Source organism: Aethalodelphis obliquidens, unplaced genomic scaffold, assembly GCF_003676395.1.
Source record: "Aethalodelphis obliquidens isolate GAN/ISIS:26980383/991018 unplaced genomic scaffold, ASM367639v1 scaffold4, whole genome shotgun sequence".
Taxonomy (NCBI): domain Eukaryota; kingdom Metazoa; phylum Chordata; class Mammalia; order Artiodactyla; family Delphinidae; genus Aethalodelphis; species Aethalodelphis obliquidens.
The window spans coordinates 4,346,240-4,368,177 of record NW_020837948.1 but is presented as its reverse complement, the minus strand read 5'-3'; the positions used below and the strand labels follow the sequence as shown (position 1 = coordinate 4,368,177).

The 21,938-nt window shown below is 35.9% G+C and overlaps 1 protein-coding gene across 4 annotated transcripts in view; it reads left to right on the top strand.

The window, feature by feature from the left end:
* Window positions 1–21,938, top strand: part of SMAD5 (SMAD family member 5) — a 50,565-nt gene that overhangs the window by 21,822 nt on the left and 6,805 nt on the right. For all 4 annotated transcript variants that reach the window (XR_003430774.1, XR_003430773.1, XR_003430772.1 and 1 more), the window contains exons 3-5: window positions 4,909–5,160; window positions 8,524–8,643; window positions 19,993–20,214. Coding sequence is in view for 1 of the 4 variants with exons in the window: in XM_027096778.1 (XP_026952579.1) it covers window positions 4,909–5,160; window positions 8,524–8,643; window positions 19,993–20,214 (594 nt within the window). In the remaining 3 variants the exon portion in view is untranslated. The remainder of the gene's footprint in view (window positions 1–4,908; window positions 5,161–8,523; window positions 8,644–19,992; window positions 20,215–21,938) is intronic.

Here is a 21,938-nt window from a genome sequence, read left to right as displayed (position 1 = left end):
ACTTGAACTTAGTAGGGAGTGCTCAGTAAATATTTTTTTGTATTGACTGAATTATATAAGCTGAGATACTAGCTGGGTACATTAGTTATCTATTGCTGCATAACAAAGTACTACAAAGTAAGTGGCTTAATACACATTAATTATCTCACAGTTTCTGTCAGTCAGGAGTCCAGGCATGGCTTAACTGGGTCCTTTGCAAGGCTGTACTCTAGGTATTGGTCAGGGCTTGGGTCTTACTGGAGGCTCACCTGAGAAAGGATCTCCTTCCCAGCTCATGTGATTATTATCAGGATTCAGTTCCTTGCAGGCTGTTGGACTCTGTCTGGTTGTTGACTGGAGGCTGCCTTCATTTGCTTGCCATGGGACCTTCTTCATAAGTAGCTCACATTCATGGCCACTTACTTCTTCAGAGCCAGTAAGAAAGTGTCTTCTTGCCAGAAGGAACATTGTATTCTTGTGGAATGTTATCGCGTACATCCTGTCACGTTTGCCATATGCTCTTGGTTAGAAGCAAGTCACAGATAATATACTCAGAGGGTGGGTGATTACTCCAGGGGTAAATACCTAGAGGCAGGAATCATGGTAGCCACCTTAGTCTGCGGGCCTCGCTGGATTTCACTGAAGATAATGTAAGAGCCCAGTATGGTAAAAAAGCTATAAAAATAACATTGATTGTGGAGTGGAGACTAGCAAAAAAAAAAAAAAAAAAAAAAAAAAAAAATAGTAGTAATGGTGCTGTCAGGGAAAGTTCATTTTAAGGGCTTTAGAGCTGCCAGGTGGTATTTGAGGTGATTCTCAGTTTCTTGTTGAATCCAAGGAGAGCTGTAGCCTGAGGAATTGATGAGGAAAGGAAGATGTGAGGATTTAATAGAGAAGTGTAGTTTGAAAAATTCCCAGGCTTGATATTTGCTAGAAGTTGTTGGAAAGAAAGTCGAGGAATTTAGTGTATTCCCCCATAGCTAGGGTGTGTCCAATAATCAGTCAATAGAAATGTCTTATTTTTGTAATATGTTTTTCTCAGCTGTGATTCATTCTGTAGAAAAGACTGGGGCTTAGGCCTGGTATGCTTAAGCAAGTTAAGCAGCTGTGGCACAGGATGGATCACTTTATAGTATCAGTATTAATAAAGTCATAATAATAGTAACAGTAATAATAATAGTAATGAACATTTATTGAGCACTTAAGGACGAGACACTTTCCTAATACTATGAGGTTATTCCTTCATAGGGTTAGAAAATGGTACTAACATTTTACAGCACTCTAAGTTTACCAGTAAGTTTACAGATAAGGAAACCAAAACTTAATAGGGAAGTACCTTATATAAGATCACATAGTTACTTATAGGGAAGTAACTTATATAAGATCACATATAGTGGAGCCAGAAAGTATTGCAGAATGGTAAAAAAAAAAAAAAGGATGGAAAATAGTTGGAAAGTGATAAAAGAAAAATAGAGGGCCAACCCAAGTGATCCAGTGTTTAATAGGCAGTATTGTCTACTGGTTAAGACTATGTTCTGGAACCAGACTTTCTGGATTTGAATCCTGACTTTACCAATGCTATCAGTGTGACCACAGGCAAATTAATTAGCCTTTCTGTGATTTTGTTTCCTCATCTGTAAAGTGGGAATAATAATATGCACTTCAGTTTAGTTACGAGAATTAGATGAGTTAATGCATGAAAAGTGCTTAGATAAAACATTAACTGGCTCAGAATAATTTTCAAATTAAATATTCCAATAAAATAATACATTCTAGAAATCAAGCATTGGAGAAAATGGGAAAGAGAAAATTATCAAAGAAATCATACTAGAACAGTTCCCAGAACTGAAAATCGAAAGGGCCCAGTGACTGAGTAACCAGAACAAGGGGCAGAAAAAAGACCCACACATGAAATTTTAGCATATCATGGATAAAAAGAAGATTTTGAAAGCTCTCAGAGAGAAAAGTCAGGGCACATAGAAAAGACTGGGAATGAGAATACTGGATTTCTCAATGCAGTTTTAGATTCTAGAAGAAAATGAAGCAGTGCCCCCCAAATTCAGAGAGAAAAAGTTATCTATTCTGGAATCTGTCTGCAGATAAACATAAGACAAGATATTTTCATATAGGCCAGGGCTCAAAATTTCTCTTGCTTACATCCTTCCGTAGGAAGCTAATAGAGAATGAGGTCCAGGAAATGGGATCCAACAGGAGAGAAGAGAAGGGGAAGTCCAAGGACCTCAGATTTGTAGGAGACTTAAGTAGCAGCCAGTCTAGATTATAGCAAAGGATGGAGGATCAGGGGAGAAAGTGGAATCAATAGATTATTTGTATATTTGTGGGATCTGGAAAATAATATTGATGGGAATTTGATAGATCTGTTGGACTTCTGGAAATTAGTGGTACAGACTTGAGATTAAGCAAATGAAGGACCAGGGCAATAATTAATAAAAACATTGTTCAAGGAAAAATATAATCATAATATATACTTGTATTTATTATTTATACATAATAAATACAATTCAGCAGTGAATTTGTATTTATATAATTTGTATAACATATAAAATATAAACCCTGGATATTGATTCAACCAAAATTTTTTATGTGACTTTATTGTGGGGAAGGGCAAGGGGAGTGGGATAGAGTGGTTTAAGAAAGCTACTTCATTTGCCATAAAAGCAAGTCTATGAATAATGTCTTGACCAACCAATAACAACAGTATAAGCATATTACTTAGTAGTGCACAAAGTGAATGTTAGAAGAAATGGCTAAGAGTTTAAATTTGTTGTCTCTGGAAGCAGTATGGGAGGAGGCTTAGAAATTGTTCTTTTTGTTTATAATCTCTTGTAGCATCTATTTTTTTTAAACTATCCATGTATTATTTTTGAATGAAAATTAAATAATTTCTAAAAAAAAGATGTGTATAGATAATATACAAGTAAGAGAGAAATCAGTGATTTTAGTTCTGCCTCAAAAAAAAAAAAAAAAGTAAAGAAATCCTTACTGGATTGAACTCCTAAGTAGTTATTTCACTAAGTCTTTCAGATTACTAGCCAGCTACACATAGACATTCTTACTGTCTCATGCCCTACTGTCCAGTGGCATCTGTCCCATCATTTTGTAAGGGGAACAGCAGTTAGTAATACACTGTAGAACAAAGCGATTGTAATCAGATGTTAACTACATAATCACAACACTAATTCAGTAAAATGAAAAGAGATAAAAAAACAGTACAAATTACAGAGCTTCTGATTCCTCAGGTTCATTCTTACTTCAGGGAGGGGAAGTGTGACCCAGTTAACTTAAAAACAGATTGATTTTGTTCCTGCTGACTGATGTCAGAGTCAAAGTGAGATTTTCGGAAGTGAAATTACACTGACAAATATAGGAAAGTTATAAAAGAGATGAATTAGTACCGTAAGAGTTTAGAGAAATCAGGTTTGTTTCAATTTCCTGTAGGGAAAGGTGATCAGATATTTGTATGTGGTTGACACTTGGGTCTTTAGTGAAATTGAATATTTGAATAAAGTGAATGTGCTAAGAAAAAGTGTATCTCTTAAGATGTTTAGGCTTTCTTGTATATATTTTCATTATGGTCGTGTTTAGAAAAATTATTTTGAATGGAAGACCTCTACCTAGGAATTGTTACTGTTTTCAGTTGGGAAAACTTTATTGAAGAACATAAAATGCAAGATCTCTCAAAGAAAGAAAGGTAAAATGTCCAAAATTGGAAACATGGAGGCTTTCAGGGCATGTGCATAGCTGATCTCAACTTTATTCTCTAGTCTTACCTCCCAGTTCAGTGCTTAGGCCACCTGACTGTTCTTTATTATCTTTATCCATCTCCTCCTTTACATTCTTTACACTCTCCACCCCTAGCACTTCCGTGTGAAATGCTTCCAGGTCTTTAAGGTCCAATCAGATGTTGTCTTTTCCATGGTATTTTGTTTGATTCCTTGCTAGCTGGGAATACTTACCTCTGTTCAACTCCCAGTGCATTAAATTCTCTGTATTATTGTTGTTTTTATCTATTTTTTAATTTAAAAAATTTTTTAAGTTATATTAATCCATTATTTTATTTCAAATTAATATTAGCTTCTTATTTCATTAAAAGCATCCACAGTCTTGAATGGTAAAGAGCAAACATGCAAAGCAGTAATGTCATGGAAATAGCTACCTTGGTTGCAAACTAAGGGATGATACTTTTGTGCACATGGTTCAGGATGTGTTCCCTGTTGCATGTAGACAAAGCAAGACCAACATCAGTAACATCTAAGGAGATGATGACATATTTACCTTTTTTTTTTTTTTTTTGCGGTATGCGGGCCTCTCACTGTTGTGGCCTCTCCTGTTGCGGAGCACAGGCTCCGGACGCGCAGGCTCAGCGGCCATGGCTCACGGGCCTAGCCGCTCTGCGGCATGTGGGATCTTCCTGGGCCGGGGCACGAACCTGTGTCCCCTGCATTGGCAGGCGGACTCTCAACCACTGTGCCACCAGGGAAGCTCCCTTTTTTTTTATAGGTATAGTTGATGTACAGTATTACATAAGTTTCAGGTGTACAACATGGTGATTCACAATTTTTAAAGGTTATACTCCATTTATAGTTTTTATAAAATATTGGCTATATTCCCTGTGTTGTAATTATGGTTGTTCTTAAATGTGCTTGATCTCTTATAGAATAGGAGTGATATCTTCTCTGCTTTGGATGTTCTGTCTTCTAGAGTATTTTATATAGGCTGAGTGCTTAGAGAATTTTTGGTTTAGTTATTTTGTAAATATAGATTCAAGGTTCTACAAAGCAGCCCTTCCTAAAAATAAATTGTTTTAAAAGGTTTACAGTCTTCCCTGAATCCTTTCTGTCTTTCCCTTCATGTGTATGAGATGTTTTGGTCGTTGCTGACAGATGACTTTTGATTTTTGTCTTTCAGTCTTACCTCCAGTATTAGTGCCTCGTCATAATGAATTCAACCCACAGCACAGCCTTCTGGTTCAGTTTAGAAACTTAAGCCACAATGAACCTCACATGCCACAAAATGCAACGTTTCCAGATTCTTTCCATCAGCCTAACAACACTCCTTTTCCCTTATCTCCAAATAGTCCCTACCCTCCTTCCCCTGCTAGCAGCACATATCCCAACTCCCCAGCAAGTTCTGGACCAGGAAGTCCATTTCAGCTCCCAGGTAAGATTATTTATTTTATTGATACAAAAAAATAATTCCTAAGAGTTAGCAGTTGTTCTAATACTGCTGATCCTCTGGGTGAACTGTTAATATGCCGAGAGCCAACTATTTTTGACTATTCTTTGGTAATTGTTTGATTTCCAGAAGAGTTTGGAATTTTATTTTGCCAAGTACCATAAGTTTAAAAAAATGTAAGTAGACATATTTTTCACAAAATATAGAAACAATCCTGAAATTTGTATAGAACCATAAAAGACCCCGAATAGCCAAAGCAGTTTTCAGAAAGAAGGACGAAGCAGAAGGCATCACACTCCCTGATTTCAAACTGTATTACAAAGCTGTAATAATCAAAATAATATAATATTGGCATAAAAACAGACACACAGATCATTGGAACAGAATAGAGAGTCCAGAAATAAACTCATGCAAAAATGGTCAATTATTGGGTGGGCCAAAGGGTTTGTTCAGTTTTTTCCATAAGATGGCTCTAGTAGCACTTAGTTGTCTTTAACTTCAGTTGGAACAGTTTTGTTAGATTGTATTTGACAGCCGTCATATCAGCATACATTTAAAAAGAGACTTATCAAAATTGGTCAATTTTTATGCAGTCATTTTAATATTGAAGATGGAAGGAAAAAAGCAACATTTTCAGCATATTATGCTTTATTATTTCGAGATAGGTAGAAATGCAACTGCAACGTGTTAGAAGTAACAAGTGTTGGTGAGGATCTGGAGATATGGGAACTCTTGTGCACTGTTGGTGGGAATGTAAATTAGTACAGCCACTTTTGAAAACAGTATGGAGTTTCCTCAAAAAATCAAAAATAGAACTACCATGTGATTCTGCAGTTCTACTTCTGGATATTTATCCAAAGAAAACAAAAACACTAACTCAGAAAGATATCTACCCCCACCATGTTCATTGCAGCATTATTTACAGTAGACATGATTTGGAAGCAACCTAAGTGTTCACTGATAGATGAATGGATAAAGAAGATATGATAACACACATACACACGCAGTGGAATATTATCCAGCCATAAAAAAAGAATGAAATCTTGCCGTTTGTGACAACATGGGTGAACCTTGACAGCATTATGCTAGATGAAATAAGACTGAGAAAGACAAATACTATATGGTCTCTCTCAAATAAGATATGTGGAATCTTAAAAAATAAATAAGAAACTAAGCTCACAGATACAGAGGACAGATTGGTGGTTGCCAGAGGTGGTGGGGGAAGTGGATGAACTGTTTTTATTTTTTTTAGTTTAAATAAATTGAATTTTTTAAAAAAGCAAACACAATTTGGGGGAGATCAGAGATTACCCATTAAGAATAATGACAATAAAATAAGATAGAATTTAAAAATTGCACTCCCTCCTCCCAACCCACCTTCCCTCTCTCATTGCTTGATCTTTCTCTATAGCATGTATTACAATCCAGTATAGTATATGTTGTCTTTATTTACAGTCTGCCTTTCCCCAGCCTCCCGCGTCTTGACTATAAACTCCATGAAAATAGGGATTTTATAGCATCTTTTGTTTATTGCTACATACCCAGTACCTATATCAGAATCTAGTATGCAGTAGATCCTCAATAAATATTTGTTAAATGAATAGACAAAGTTATAGTAACACATAAATACATTTACTGCTAACTATAGATATAACCATGTGTCAAGTGGTTGCCAGTGCAGCTTGAGAGATTGAAGCCAAATGCTGTTAATTTGAAAGGTTTCATAGAGAGGAGTCCTATATACAGTAAAGGCAGCGTGTAGTAAAAGCTTATCAAAAACATAAAGACAAAATGACTGATGAATGTGAAGTAAAGTAGCTAATCTGGAAACAAAATGTTGTTAGATGTCAACTGACCATTTATTGGACCAAATTACTAAATCCATATATACCATCAGGCTTTAAAATTAAGTTCTGCCAAAACAAGAGCAGCAACAAAGGAAGTAGCTATATTTGACGTAAAGTTAAATATTTTCGTATAATTTATAATACCAAGTACCATTTATCAGGTGCCTTTTATGTAACATACTGTGATGAAAGATACCACATTAAATTTAATCTTCAGAACAACCAAGTGAGATAGATTTTTTTTGTTTTATGGATGGAAAACAAAACTGGTATTAACCCCAAGAGCTTAAATACCTTGCGTAAGGTCGCACAGCTAGTAAGTGGGGTTCAGGCCCAGGTTTCTCTGACTCTAAAGTGTGTGCTTTTTTAACTGTGCTACATTGCTTGTCAAATCATTTTGTACTTCGGTAGGTTAAAATGAACCCCAGTTATCTTTAATTAGGTAACTGATGCACCGATTTGCCTGAAGATGGATCATAAGTGGATTTTTAAAGTTGCTAAATTTTGTTAATGGCATGCCTGTCTTATGTGAGTAAATCGTGAGGTCACTGTGTCAAGAAATATTGGGATGCTTACTGTTGTAAGTAGGGTCATATGTAAATATATACTTTGTAGTTTCTTTACTGCAGTGAAGTAGCAATTGATGAAGTTGTATTTTGTTGTGTTGTGTTTCTTTGAAGAGGATTTCAGTTCCAACTGTTTAACTTGCTGTTAGGTGTTTGTTCAAAAACTAATTTTCATCCTTTGTCCTAGATTCAGTGCTGACTGTAGCTCTGTCTCAAAATACATCTTATACAAACGTTGAGGTGAAAAACAAGTTATATTCAGTATTTACATTATGAGACAAATAAGTATAGCTGTAGCTTTTATAAAGGTTTTCAACCACAAATGTTGGAACTCAAAAGATATTCTAGTTAACTTTCAGTTTCCTAAGAGCCACTTAATAGGATTTAGCCATTTAATAGGACAGAGCAACCATTTTAAGACATTGCAGAAGAATTAGACAGCTGCTGTTAGTGTTGGCAAATTTTGAAAGAGCATGGTTTTATTTTCCAGTTTTAAATAACCATACAGTATGTGATGATCTTGATAATTCAGAAATGTCTCTGTAGATATCTATCTAAACAAGGATAATCTGTGGCCTTCAGATTGACCTGCAGTAGTTGCAGTTTCTCTGAGCATATGATTCTAAGCAAATGGAGGCAAAATTCTTGACCCTGAATTCTATTTTAGTGAATTTTAGCACTGATCTTACTATCCTGGATTGGAACAAATTCATGTGGACCTGCAGTAGGTTTCTGGTAGCTAATGGGTGTGCTGTCTTTTCTCCTTTTCCCTTGCCCTAAGGTAGCATCCTACATTTTTGTGTGTCTCTGATGTTTAGTAATGAATCCTGCTGGTAATCTTAAGAATTCACAGATGCGTTTAGATTAACTTTGAGCAGGATGAAGATTTTAACTATTCTTTTGGGACTTAACTTGTCTCATTTTCTTCCTCTTAGCTGATACTCCTCCTCCTGCATATATGCCACCAGATGATCAGATGGGTCAAGATAATTCCCAGCCCATGGATACAAGCAATAATTTGATTCCTCAGATTATGCCCAGTATATCCAGCAGAGGTAAGAGAAATACAATACTTTGTTGTTGCTCTTTTTTTTCTTAACTTCTTAGCCACTTTTAACAACCAGCTTTATTGAGGTGCAGTAATTTATTTTTTAAATTTATTTTTATACAGCAGGTTCTTATAAGTTATCTATTTTATACATATTAGTGTATACATGTCAATCCCAGTCTCCCAGTTCATCCCACCACCCCCCCACACACACCCCCACCGCTTTCCTCCCTTGGTGTCCATACGTTTGTTCTCTACATATGTGTCTCAATTTCTGCCCTGCAAACTGGTTCATCTGTACCATTTTTCTAGGTTCCACATACATGCGATAATATACGATATTTGTTTTTCTCTTTCTGACTTACTTCACTCTGTATGACAGTCTCTAGATCCATCCAAGTCTCTACAAATTACCCAATTTCGTTCCTTTTCATGACTGAGTAATATTCCATTGTATATGTGTACCACATCTTCTTTATCCATTCGTCTGTCGATGGGGATTTAGATTGCTTCCATGACCTGGCTATTGTCAATAGTGCTGCACTGAACATTGGGGTTCATGTGTCTGTTTTTTTTGTGTGTGTGTGTGTGGTACGCGGGCCTGTCACTGTTGTGGCCTCTCCCGTTGTGGAGCACAGGCTCCGGATGTGCACGCTCAGCGGCCACGGCTCATGGGCCCAGCTGCTCCGTGGCATGTGGAATCTTCCCGGACCGGGGCACGAACCCGTGTCCCCTGCATCAGCAGGCGGACTCTCAACCACTGCGCCACCAGGGAAGCACTCATGTGTCTTTTTGAATTATGGTTTTCTCTGGGTATGTGCCCAGTAATGGGATTGCTGCATCATATGGTAATTCTATTTTTAGTTTTTTAAGGAATCTCCATACTGTTCTCCATAGTGGCTGTACCAATTTATATTCCCACCAGCAGTGCAAAAGGGTTCCCTTTTCTCCATACCCTCTCCAGCATTTGCTGTTTGTAGATTTTCTGATGATGCCCATTCTAACTGGTGTGAGGTGATACCTCACTGTAGTTTTGCATTTCTCTGATAATAAGTGATGTTGAACAGCTTTTCATGTGCTTCTTGGCTGTATGTCTTCTTTGTTTTTCTTTTATTTTTTAAATTAAAAAATTTTTTTAACATCTTTATTGAAGTATAATTGCTTTACAATGGTGTGTTAGTTTCTGCTTTATAACAAAGTGAATCAGCTATACATATACATATATCCCCATATCCCCTCCTCTTGTGTCTCCCTCCCTCCCTCTCTCCCTATCCCACCCCTCTAGGTGGTCACAAAGCACTGAGCTGATCTCCCTGTGCTATGTGGCTGCTTCCCACTAGCTAGCTATCTTACATTTGGTAGTGTATATATGTCCATGCCACTCCCTCACTTTGTCCCAGCTTACCCTTCCCCCTCTGCTTGTCCTCAAGTCCATTCTTTACGTCTGAGTCTTTATTCCTGTCCTGCCCCTAGGTTCTTCATAACCATTTTTTTTAAAATTCCATATATATGTGTTATCATACTATATTTGTTTTTCTCTTTCTGACTTACTTCACTCTGTATGACAGACTCTAGGTCCATCCACCTCACTACAAATAATTCAATTTTGTTTCTTTTTTTGGCTGAGTAATATTCCATTGTATATATGTACCACATCTTCTTTATCCATTCATCTGTTGATGGACACTTCCATCTCCTGGCTGTTGTAAATAGAGCTGCAGTGAACATTGTGGTACATGACTCTTTGAATTATGGTTTTCTCAGTGTATATGCCCAGTAGTGGGATTGCTGGGTCATATGGTAGTTGTATTTTTAGTTTCTTAAGGAACCTCCATACTGTTCTCCATAGTGGTTGTATCAATTTACATTCCCACCAACAGTGCAAGAGGGTTCCCTTTTCTCCACACCCTCCCCAGCATTTACTGTTTGTGGATTTTCTGATGATGGCCATTCTCACTGGTGTGAGGTGATACCTCATTGTAGTTTTGATTTGCATTTCTCTAATAATTAGTGATGTTGAACATTCTTTCATGTGTTTGTTGGCAGTCTGTATATCTTCTTTGGAGAAATGTCTATTTAGGTCTTCTGCCCATTTTTGGATTGGGTTGTTTGTTTTTTTGATACTGAGCTGCATGAGCTGCTTGTATATTTTGGAGATTAATCCTTTGTCAGTTGCTTCATTTGCAAATATTTTCTCCCATTCTGAGGGTTGTCTTTTCATCTTGTTTATGGTTTCCTTTGCTGTGCAAAACCTTTTAAGTTTCATTAGGTCCCATTTGTTTATTTTTGTTTTTATTTCCATTCCTCTAGGAGGTGAGTCAAAAAAGATCTTGCTGTGATTTATGTCATAGAGTGTTCTGCCGATGTTTTCCTCTAAGAGTTTTAGTGTCTGACCTTACATTTAGGTCTTTAATCCATTTTGAGTTTATTTTTGTGCATTGTGTTAGGGAGTGTTCTAATTTCCTTCTTTTACATGTAGCTGTCCAGTTTTCCCAGCACCACTTATTGAAGAGGCTGTCTTTTCTCCATTATATATTCTTGCCTCCTTTATCAGAAGTAAGGTGACCATATGTGCGTGGGTTTATCTCTGGGCTTTCTTTCCTGTTTCATTGATCTATATTTCTGTTTTTGTGCCAGTACCATACTCTCTTGAATACTGTGGCTTTGTAGTATAGTCTGAAGTCAGGGAGCCTTATTCCTCCAGCTCCGTTTTTCTTTCTCAAGATTGCTTTGGCTATTCGGGGTCTTTTGTGTTTCCATACAAATTGTGAAATTTTTTGTTCTAGTTCTGTGAAAAATGCCATTGGTAGTTTGATAGGGATTGCATTGAATCTGTTGATTGCTTTGGGTGGTAGAGTCATTTTCACAATGTTGATTTTTCCAATCCAAGAACATGGTATATCTCTCCATCTGTTTATATCATCTTTAATATCTTTCATCAGTGTCTTATTGATTCCTTCTAGTGTATTTTTCATTTCAGTTATTGTATTGTTCATCTCTGTTTGTTTGTTCTTTAATTCTTCTAGGTCTTTGTTAAACATTTCTTGCATCTTCTCGATCTTTGCCTCCATTCTTTTTCCCAGGTCCTGGATCATCTTCACTATCATTATTCTGAATTCTTTCTCTGGAAGGTTGCCTATCTCCACTTCATTTAGCTGTTTTTCTGAGGTTTTATCTTGTTCCTTCATCTGGTACAAAGTCTTTGCCTTTTCATTTTGTCTGTCTTTCTGTGAGTGTGGTTTTCCTTCCACAGGCTGAAGAATTGTAGTGCTTCTTGCTTCTGCTGTCTGCCTTCTGGTGGATGAGGCTATCAAAGAGGCTTGTGCAAGTTTCCTGATGGGAGGGACTGGTGGTGGGTAGAGCTGGGTGTTGCTCTGGTGGGCAGAGCTCAGTAACACTTTAATCTGCTTGTCTACTGATGGGTGGGGCTGGGTTCCCTCCGTTGGTTATTTAGCCTGAGGTGACCCAGCACTGTAGCCTACCTGGGTCTTTGGTGGGGCTAATGGCGGACTCTAGGAGGGCTCACACCAACGAGTACTTCCCAGAACTTCTGCTACCAGTGTCCTTGTCCCCAAGGTGAACCACAGCCACCCCCTGCCTCTGCAGGAGACCCTCCAACACTAGCAGGCAGGTCTGGTTCAGTCTCCCCTGGGGTCACTGCTCCTTCCCCTGGGTCCCGATGCGCACACTACTTTGTGTGTGCCCTCCAAGAGTGGAGTCTCTGTTTCCCCCAGTCCTGTCAAAGTCCTGCAATCAAATCCCACTAGCCATCAAAGTCTGATTCTCTAGGAATTCCTCCTCCTGTTGTCGGACCCCCAGGTTGGGAAGCCTGACATGGGGCTCAGAACCTTCACTCCAGTGGGTGGACTTCTGTGGTATAAGTGTTTTCCAGTTTGTGAGTCACCCACCCAGGAGTTATGGGATTTGATTTTACTGTGATTGTGCCCCTCCTACCTTCTCATTGTGGCTTCTCCTTTGTCTTTGGATGTGGGGTATCTTTTTTGGTGAATTCCAGTGTCTTCCTGTCAATGATTGTTCAGCAGTTAGTTGTGATTCCGGTGCTCTCGCAAGAGGGAGTGAGCGCACGTCCTTCTACTCCACCATCTTGAACCAGTAATAATTTATATACCATAAAATTTATCCATTTTAACTGTATGATTCGATGATTTTTAGTAAATGTGTAAAATTTTACACCATCACCACAATCTAGTTTTGCAACATTTTCATAACCCTTTAAAAATATCCCTTGTGCCTATTTGCAGTCTATCCCCTCCTGTCCCCAGCTCCAGGAACCTTCTAATCTGTTTTCTGTACCTATAGATTTGCCTTTTCCGAACTTTTCATATAAATAGAATCACAAATTGTGTTGTTTTCAAGATTCATCCATGTTGCACCATGTATCAATAATGTTCTTTTTTATTGCTGAACAGTATTTTATTTTATGGATATACCACATTTTGTTTACCCATTTATCTGTCGATGGACATTTGAATTGTTTCTAGTTTTTGGCTAGTATGAACAATGCTGTAATCAACATTTGCAGATAGGTCTTTTTTAATTTTTCTGCGTCACGGGGTAAATTTAAGTATTTACGAGAAACTACAAAATTACTGTAAAGTGAAAGCACCATTTTACATTTTTACCAGTACCATATAAGGGTTCTAGTTTCTCCATATCCTCCTAAGACTTGTTATTATTTATCTTTTTGATTATAGTTATTCTGATGGGTGTGAAGTGGTGTCTCATTTGTTTTAATTTGTATTTCCCTAATGAGTAATGATTTTGAACATTTTTAATGTACCTAGCCATTCATGTATCTTCTTTGGCTTATTTAAATCTTTTGCCTTATTTTTTTAATTGGGTTGTTTGTCTTATTGTTGAGTTGTAAGAGTGCTGTATATATTTTATATAGAAGTCCTTTGTTTGTCTTATTATTGAGTTTTAAGAGTTCTGTATATATTTTGAATAGAAGTCCTTTTTCAGATATGTGATTTGCAAATATTTTCTCTCAATCTGTGGATTGTCTTTTCATTTTCTTAATGGTGTCTTTTGAAGCACAAAAGTTTTTAATTTTGATGAAGTTATCAATTTTTTTCTGGATTATGCTTTTGGTGTTACATCTAAAAAATCTATGTCTATCCCAAGGTCATAAAAATTATTCTCCTGTATGTTCTCCTAGAAGTTCTTTAGCTCTTATATTTACGTCTATGATTCATTTTGAGTTAAGGTTTTTGTATGTTAACGGTCTAAATTCATCTTTGCACAAGTAGACATCCAGTTGGTTATAGCACTATTTATTGAAAAGAATATCATTTCTCTACTGAATTGTCTTGGCATCTTTTTCAGAAATCAGTTGACTATAAATTTAAGAGTTTATTTCAGGACTCTCAATTTTGTTCATTGATCTGTATGTCTGTACTCACCATCTTGATTACTAAAGTTTTATAGTAAGTTTTGAAAACAAGAAGTGTTAGTCCTCCAACTTTGTTCTTCTTTTTAAAAATTGTTTGGCAATTCTGCATTCTTTGCATATTTTCATATCATTTTAGTATCAGTTTGTCAATTTCTGTCCCCCACCAAAACTCTTCCTTGGACTTTGATAGAGGTCACATTGACTCTTTAAATCAACTTGGGGAGATTTGCTGTCCCCTTCTAGTACACAGACATGGAATGTTTCTCTTTTCTTTTTAAATTTATTGCTAGGTGTGTGGAAGAATTTTTTAATTTCGAGTTTGGATTCTTCATTGGTAGATAGAAATAAAATTGATTGGATGAAGGCAGTCAAAAGGCACATACTTCCAGTTATAAGATAAAGAAGTACTAGGGATATAACGTACAACATGATAAATGTAGTTAACACTGCTGTATGTTATATACGAAGCTGTTAAGAGAGTAAATCCTAAGAGTTCTCATCACTAGGAAAAAGTTTTTTTCTGTTTCTTTAATTTTGTGTCTATATGAGATGATGGGTGTTCACTAAATTGATCATGATAATCGTTTCATGATGTATGTAAGACAGATCATTATGCTGTATACCTTAAACTTGTACAGTGCCATACGTCAATTGTATCTCAGTAAAACTGTATGAAAAAGACTTAAAAAAAGACTTGCGTCACCTGCATCTTTAATTGCTTTGCCAGTTTGAGCTGTAATTTTAGACATAATTTTTGCTACAAAGATTTAAAATATAAGAGCATTTTAACCACTCTAAAATTTAGAAATAGGAGCTTGAGACAAATTAGATTTTTCTAATAGAAATATTCTGAGCCTAAAGCCCTAAAGGAGAGTAAGGAAACCAATTAACTTTAATTTAAATAATCATGTCTTAAGTAGTGAATGAACCAAGTTCTGTTGTTAAAGAACAACTGTATTAAATCCCTGAAAGGTTAGTTTCAAAATGGCATTAATGCAGTGGTTTCAGGTCTAACTAATGAAATAAATTTCTATTGGTCACTATAAAAAAATTTTTTTAAATTAAAAACGTACAGTTGATTTTTGTATATTAATCTTGTAACCTGAAATCTTGCTGAATTCATTTATTAGTTCTAGTGGTAGGTTTTTTGTGTGTGCATATGTGGATTCCTTAAGGTCTTTTAAATATAGGAGCATGTCATCCATGAATAAAAAATAGTATTTTTTTTTCCTATCCAATCTGAATGCGTTTAACTTCTCCTTCTCTCTTATTATTAAAGGGCATATATGAAAAACCTATAGCTATCATAATTAATGATAAAAAACTGAATTACTTTCCACCTATAATTGGGAGTAAGACAATGATGTCGGCTTTTATTACTTCTGTTCAGTATTGTTCTAGAGAGTCTAGCCAGCAAATTGTTAGTTCTCTTCTATTCCTAGATTGAGAATTTTTATCATGAATGAATGTTGGATTTTGTCAAAAGCTTTTTCTGCATCTACTGAGATGATCATGTGAGTTTTTTGTTCTTTTTTTCTAGTAATAAGGTGTATTACATGAATTGATTTTCTGATGTTAAACCAACCTTGTATTCTTAGGATAAAACCCATGTGGTCATGGTGTATAATCCTTTTTTATATATTGCTTGGCTAGGTTTACTAATATTTTGTTGAGTATTTTTGCTTGTATATTCATGAAGGATATTGGTCTGTAATTTTCTTGTGATGTCTTTGTTTGGTATTGCTGTCAGGTAATAATGGCCTCACGGAATGAGTTGGGAAGTGTTCCCTCCAATTTTTGGAAGAGTTTTTGAAGTATTAGTATTATTTCTTTAAATATGTGGTAGAATTTACCAGTGAAGCCATTTTGGCTTGGACTTCTATTTGTGGGAAGATTTTAAATAATCGATTCAGTTTCTTTAGTTATTATATTGGTCTATTCAGAGTTTGTTTTTTCTTGAGTCAATTTTGGTAATTTGTGTCTTTCTGGGAATTTGTCCATTTCATCTAAACTATCTAATTTGACATAAAGTTTTTGGTAGTATCCTTTATAATCTCTCTAATTTCTGTAGGAGTTGGTAGTGATGTATTAATTCCTGATTTTGGTAGTTTGTGTCATGTTATTTTTTTCTCGTTGGTTTAGTTAAGGGATTGTCAATTTTGTTTACCTTATTTATTTATTTTTTTTTGCGGTACGCGGGCCTCACTGTTGTGGCCTCTCCTGTTGCGGAGCACAGGCTCCGGATGTGCAGGCTCAGCGGCCACGGCTCACGGGCCCAGCCGCTCCGCGGCATGTGGGATCTTCCCGGACCGGGGCACGAACCCGTGTCCCCTGCATCGGCAGGCACACTCTCAACCACTGCGCCACCAGGGAAGCCCTTTGTTTATCTTTTGAATGACAACTTTTCCCTCTTCCATTGAATTCCACTCTAATCTTTATTTCCTTCATTTTTCTTGCTTTGAAGAATGCAAGTTTACTTTTAGTTTACTTTTCTTTTTGTAGTTTCTGAATCTTACATTATTAATTTGAGTTGTTTCTTTTCTAATATGGGTGTTAAAAACTATTTCTTTCCCTCTAATCACACTTTTAACTGCATCCCATAAATTTTATTTTTGTTTGTCTTTATTTTTATTCAGTTGAAAATATTTTAAAATTTCCGTTGTGGTTTCTTCTTTGACCCATGGATTATTTAGTAGCATGTTTATCAATTTCCAAATATTTCAAGATTTCCCAAATTTCTTTTTGTTGTTGATTCCTAATTTAATTCTGTTGTGTGCTTTGAACATATTTGGTATGATTTCAGTTCTTTAAATTTGTTGAGACTTGTTTTATGCTTGTTTTTGTATAGCCTGTGACCTAAGAATGGTTTCTAGATTATTAAAGAATTGTTAAGAAGAAGAAGAATATATGACAGATAGTACGTGGCCTGCAAAACCTAAGGTATTGCATCCCACTTGGTCATGGTGTATAATCCTTTTTATATGTTGCTGGATTTGCCCATTTGGGTGGGTAGAAAAGGTTTGCCAACCCTTGGCAAAACATATAGTCTCTTTTAGACAATACTCCATGTGCCTTTGAAAAAATTGTATATTCTGATGTCGTAGGGTGTCATAGGATCTCTGGATTTCAGTTAGATGAAGCTGGTCAGTAGTGTTCAGATCATCTGTATCCTTGCTTATTTTCTTTCTAATTGTTCTATCAATTATTGAGAGTGGGAGATTGAAGTCCCCAGCTACTACCGTTGAATATTTATTTCCACTTCTAGTTCTGTTAGTTTTTGCTTCTTGTACTTTGGGGGCTCTGTTGTGTACAATTCAGTAGCATTGAGTACATCCACAGTATTCAGCAAACCATCACTCCTATCCATTTTCAGAACTTTTTCATCATTTCAAGTAGAACTCTGTACCTATTAAATAATGACTCCCCATTCCCCCTCACCTTACCCCCTTGGTAACTACCATTCTGTAATTTACATTAGGATTCATTTTTTGTACTAACATTCTTTGGGTTGTAACAAATGAATAATGACATGTAGCCATCATTATATTACCATATAGAATAGTTTCACTTCCCTAAAAATCCTCTGTGCTCTGCCTGTTCATCCCTCCCTCTCTCCTAACCCCTGGCAACCACTGATCTTTTTATTGTCTCCATAGTTTTGCCTTTTCCAGATGTCTTGTAATCGGAATCTTACAGTATGTAGCCTTTTCAGATTGGCTTCTTCACTTAGTAATATACATTTAAGTCCCCCACCAACCATGTCTTTTCATGGCTTGATAGCTCATTTCTTTTTAGTGTTGAATAATATTCCATTGTCTGGTGTACCACAGTTTATTTATCCATTCACCTCTTGAAGGATATCTTGGTTGCTTTCAAGTTTTAGCAGTTATGAATAAAGCTTCTATAAACATCTCTCTGCAGTTTTTGTGTGGACATAAGTTTTTGACTCCTTTAGGTAAATACCGAGGAACACATGTGCTGGATTGTATGGTAAAAGTTTGTTTAGTTTTGTAAGAGGTCAACAGACTGTCTTCCAAAGTGGCTGTACCATTTTACATTCTCACCGGCAGTGAATGAGAGTTTCTGTTGCTCCTCTTCTTCACCAGCATTTGGTGTTGTCAGTGCTTTGGATTTTGGTCATTCTAATGGTTGTGTAGTAGTGTCTCTTTGCAATTTTAATTTGCATTTTCCTGATGACATGTAATGTGGAGCATCTTTTTATATGTTTATTTGCCATGTGTATATCTTCTTCAGTGAGGTGTCTGTTCATGTCTTTGACCAGTTTTTCTCATTACCTTGTTCATTTTCTTGTTGAGTTTTAAGAGTTCTTTGTATATTTTGTGTAACAGTCCTTTAACCAAACGTGTCTTTTGCAAATATATTTTCCCATTCTGTGGCTTGTCTTCTCATTCTTTTGATGGTGCCTTGGTGTTGTATCTAAAAAGCCATCACCCTATCCAAGGTCATCTAGATATTCTCCTCTGCTATCTTCTAGAGTTTTATAGTTTTGTATCATAGGTCTGTGATCCATTTTTGAGGTAATTTTCATGAATAGTGTAAGATGTTGTGTCTAGATTCATTTTTTTGGCTGTGAATGTCAGTTGTTCTTATACTATTTGTTGGAAAGACTATCTTGTATCTATTATTGGGGAAGTAACCAAGATCCTTCATCAAAGATCAGTTAACTATATTTATGTGGATCTATTTCTGGGCTCTCTATTCTGTTCCTTTGATCTTCTGTGTTCTTTTGCCAATACCACACTGTCTTGATTCCTATAGCTTTATAGTGAGTCTTTAAGTTGGATAGTGTTAGTCTTCCAGTTTTGTTTTTCAATATTGTGTTGGTTGTTCTGGGTCTTTTGCCTCCTCATGTAAACTTTAGGATCAGTTTATCAATATCCACAAGATGATTTGTTGGGATTTTTATTGGGATTTCATTGACTCTGTAGATCATGTTGGGAAGAACTGACATCTTAAGAATATAGAGGCTTCCTACACATGAACATGGACTATATATCTCTGTTTAGTTTTTCTTTGAATTCTTTCTTTAGAGTTTCATAGTTTCCTCATATAGATTTTATATCTATTTTGTTTGGTTTTTACCTAAATATTTAATTTTTTGAGTGCTGATATAAATGGTAATGAATTTTTCATTTCAAATTCTACTTGTTCATTGCTGGTATAGGAAAGTGATTGACTTTAGTATATTAGCCTTACAACTTGCAGCCTTGCTATAAGTGCTTATCAGTTCTGGGAGTTTTTTTGTCAGTCATTTCAGATTTTCTGCATAGACAATCTTGTCGTTTGAGAACAGACAGTTTTATGTCTTCCTTCTCAATCTGTATACCTTTTATTTCCTTTTCTTGTCTTAGTGCCTCAGCTAGGATTTCCAGTGTGTTGTTGTAAAGGAGTGGTGAGCACATCCTTGTCTTGTTACTGATCTTAGCAGAAAAGCTTCTAGTTTTTCACCATTAAGTATGACGTTAGCTGTAAGTTTTTTGTAAATGTTCTTTATCTCAAGTTGAAGAAGTTCCCCTCTATTCCTAGTTTGCTAAGAGCCTTACTTAGTTTTTTAGTTCAAATTTTTGTTTAAAATAATTTTACAGATACTGGTATAGTTAAGTCTTTCAGTTTGCTGAAACAGAGGTTTGTCATCTCAAATTTAAACCTGGATTAGATTCTGCTAGAAAAATAACTTAAAATGTGATGTTGCCTATCCGTGTATATGTATAATTTTGAAAATTGTTATGATCAAGGCATTTCTGATGTTTGTTTTTTTGAAAACAAACATACAAACAGACTGAAAGTCAGGAAGGACAGTGAGACTTAAGTGAAATATCTGAAAATTTTCTTTTTCATATAGTGCTTGGGTTGGGTTAAAGGAAACAGAGCCTGGAGTTTCTGATAATCATTAAACATTTTTTCTGTCTGGTTTGTTCACAGATGTTCAGCCTGTTGCCTATGAAGAGCCCAAACATTGGTGTTCAATTGTCTACTATGAATTAAACAATCGTGTTGGGGAAGCTTTTCATGCATCTTCTACTAGTGTGTTAGTAGATGGATTCACAGACCCTTCAAATAACAAAAGTAGATTCTGCTTGGGATTGTTGTCAAATGTTAATCGTAATTCAACAATTGAAAACACCAGACGACATATTGGAAAAGGTACTTTTGTCATTTTGCTACATTCAGTTGAATTCAGTCATTTGTTGTGCTTGCTATGTAGTCTGCATTGTGTAAGGTTCTGGGGCATACAAAGAAGCTTAAGGCATGGTCCTGCCCTCAAGTTGGAGATGTTGAAGAATGTATTAAGTAAAGACAGACTTCTTTTCTTTATCCTACCTATTTTTTCTTCATAGTACTTAGGGTCTGAAATCATACTCTTCTGTGTTTATTTTTTTAATTTTCAGTCTTTTTGACTGAAATACAAGCTGTACAGAAATTTGCATTGTTCACAACAATATCTTCAGCAACTAGAATGCTGCCTGGCTCATAGTACATACACAAGAAATATTTGTAGAATATATGAATGCTAGTGAAGGATTAAAATTTTAAAATTATGGTATTTGTGGAATATTTTGGGTTGAAAACTTGAAAGAATTTCCATTATGTTAGAGGAACAGGGTTACTGGTAGGATATTCAGTTTGAATGACGTAAGTCTTCAATGGCTTCACTGCCACTTCTCCCACCTTTTAAATTCAGGTAACAGGGTTTTATTTATAATTCATCCTGCAAGATAGTTGCCACAGCAAACAAGGAACTTTTCACATTGCAGTGAAATGTCTCATGCATCAAGTGGTCAGAAAGGAAACCTATCCCAGGTAGAGCTGTTTGCCTCTCTTTTAAGAAGTTTTGTTTTTACCACTTGCTACTTTTTGCTTCTTTGACTTGAGGAAGTCTTGGTCCAAATTAGGAACAAAAGGTAAATAACTTTAATTGTAAAATGATTTCTTATAGAAGAGATTCAGAAAAATACTATGTCCAAAAATAAGTTGGAAAGAAAGTTTCCATTCTTTTTTGACAGAACTGTCAACTTGCCATGATTTTTTTAGGTAAAATGCCTCACTTCTATGCATTGATTTTTCATTCTGCAGTAGAATAATTTAAGAGAAATCTACTTGGTGAATTCTTAAATTCTAGAATCATTTTCCTCTTTTTTCCCAGTATACAGTTCTAGGATCCTTTCTTCCACGGCTCATTTTTATTTGCCCAGAAGCAAAACTAGTTTTTAATGTCATAGCCTGAAACTAGTCTGTGACTCACATGTGTGTACTATGATGGTCTTTTTAGTACTATTTGCAGTAGAGAAAAGTTGGGAACAACTTCAGCTCTAGCTATATAATTTGAATTTTTAAATATTGAACATTCATATATTATTTATATATATTTTAAATACCCAAAACATTTTTTTTAAAGGAAAGTAAAATACATCTGCCATTTAAAGGCTTTTCCTATGACCTGAAATTACATATGTGACTTAGCTTCTTTTTTTTTTTAAATGCTGCAGACCTTTCCATTAGCAAAAAGAGTGCAAAACGTTTTGCCAAACAGCTATTCATGATAGTTGATAGCACTAAGAATTCCTTTGAAAGGACTCATCATAAGGTGCTTTTTGGGGATTTTTTTTTTGCCATTGCTTTCTTTCATAGAGATGATAAATGATTGTTGGAAAAGGAAAAAAAAACCCTGAGAACTGATAACCTAATATGCTGCCAACTTGAGGCTTAAGTCTTAGTTATTTGAGGATCATTTTAGATTTAGGCACATTAACCTTGATTATCTTTGGCAGCATAAGGCCATCTAGTGGTAGCTCCTGTCTGAAGACCTGCTATAGTGTAGTGGTTATTCTTGGTTGCACCTCATACAACTTCCTCGATTTCATTATACT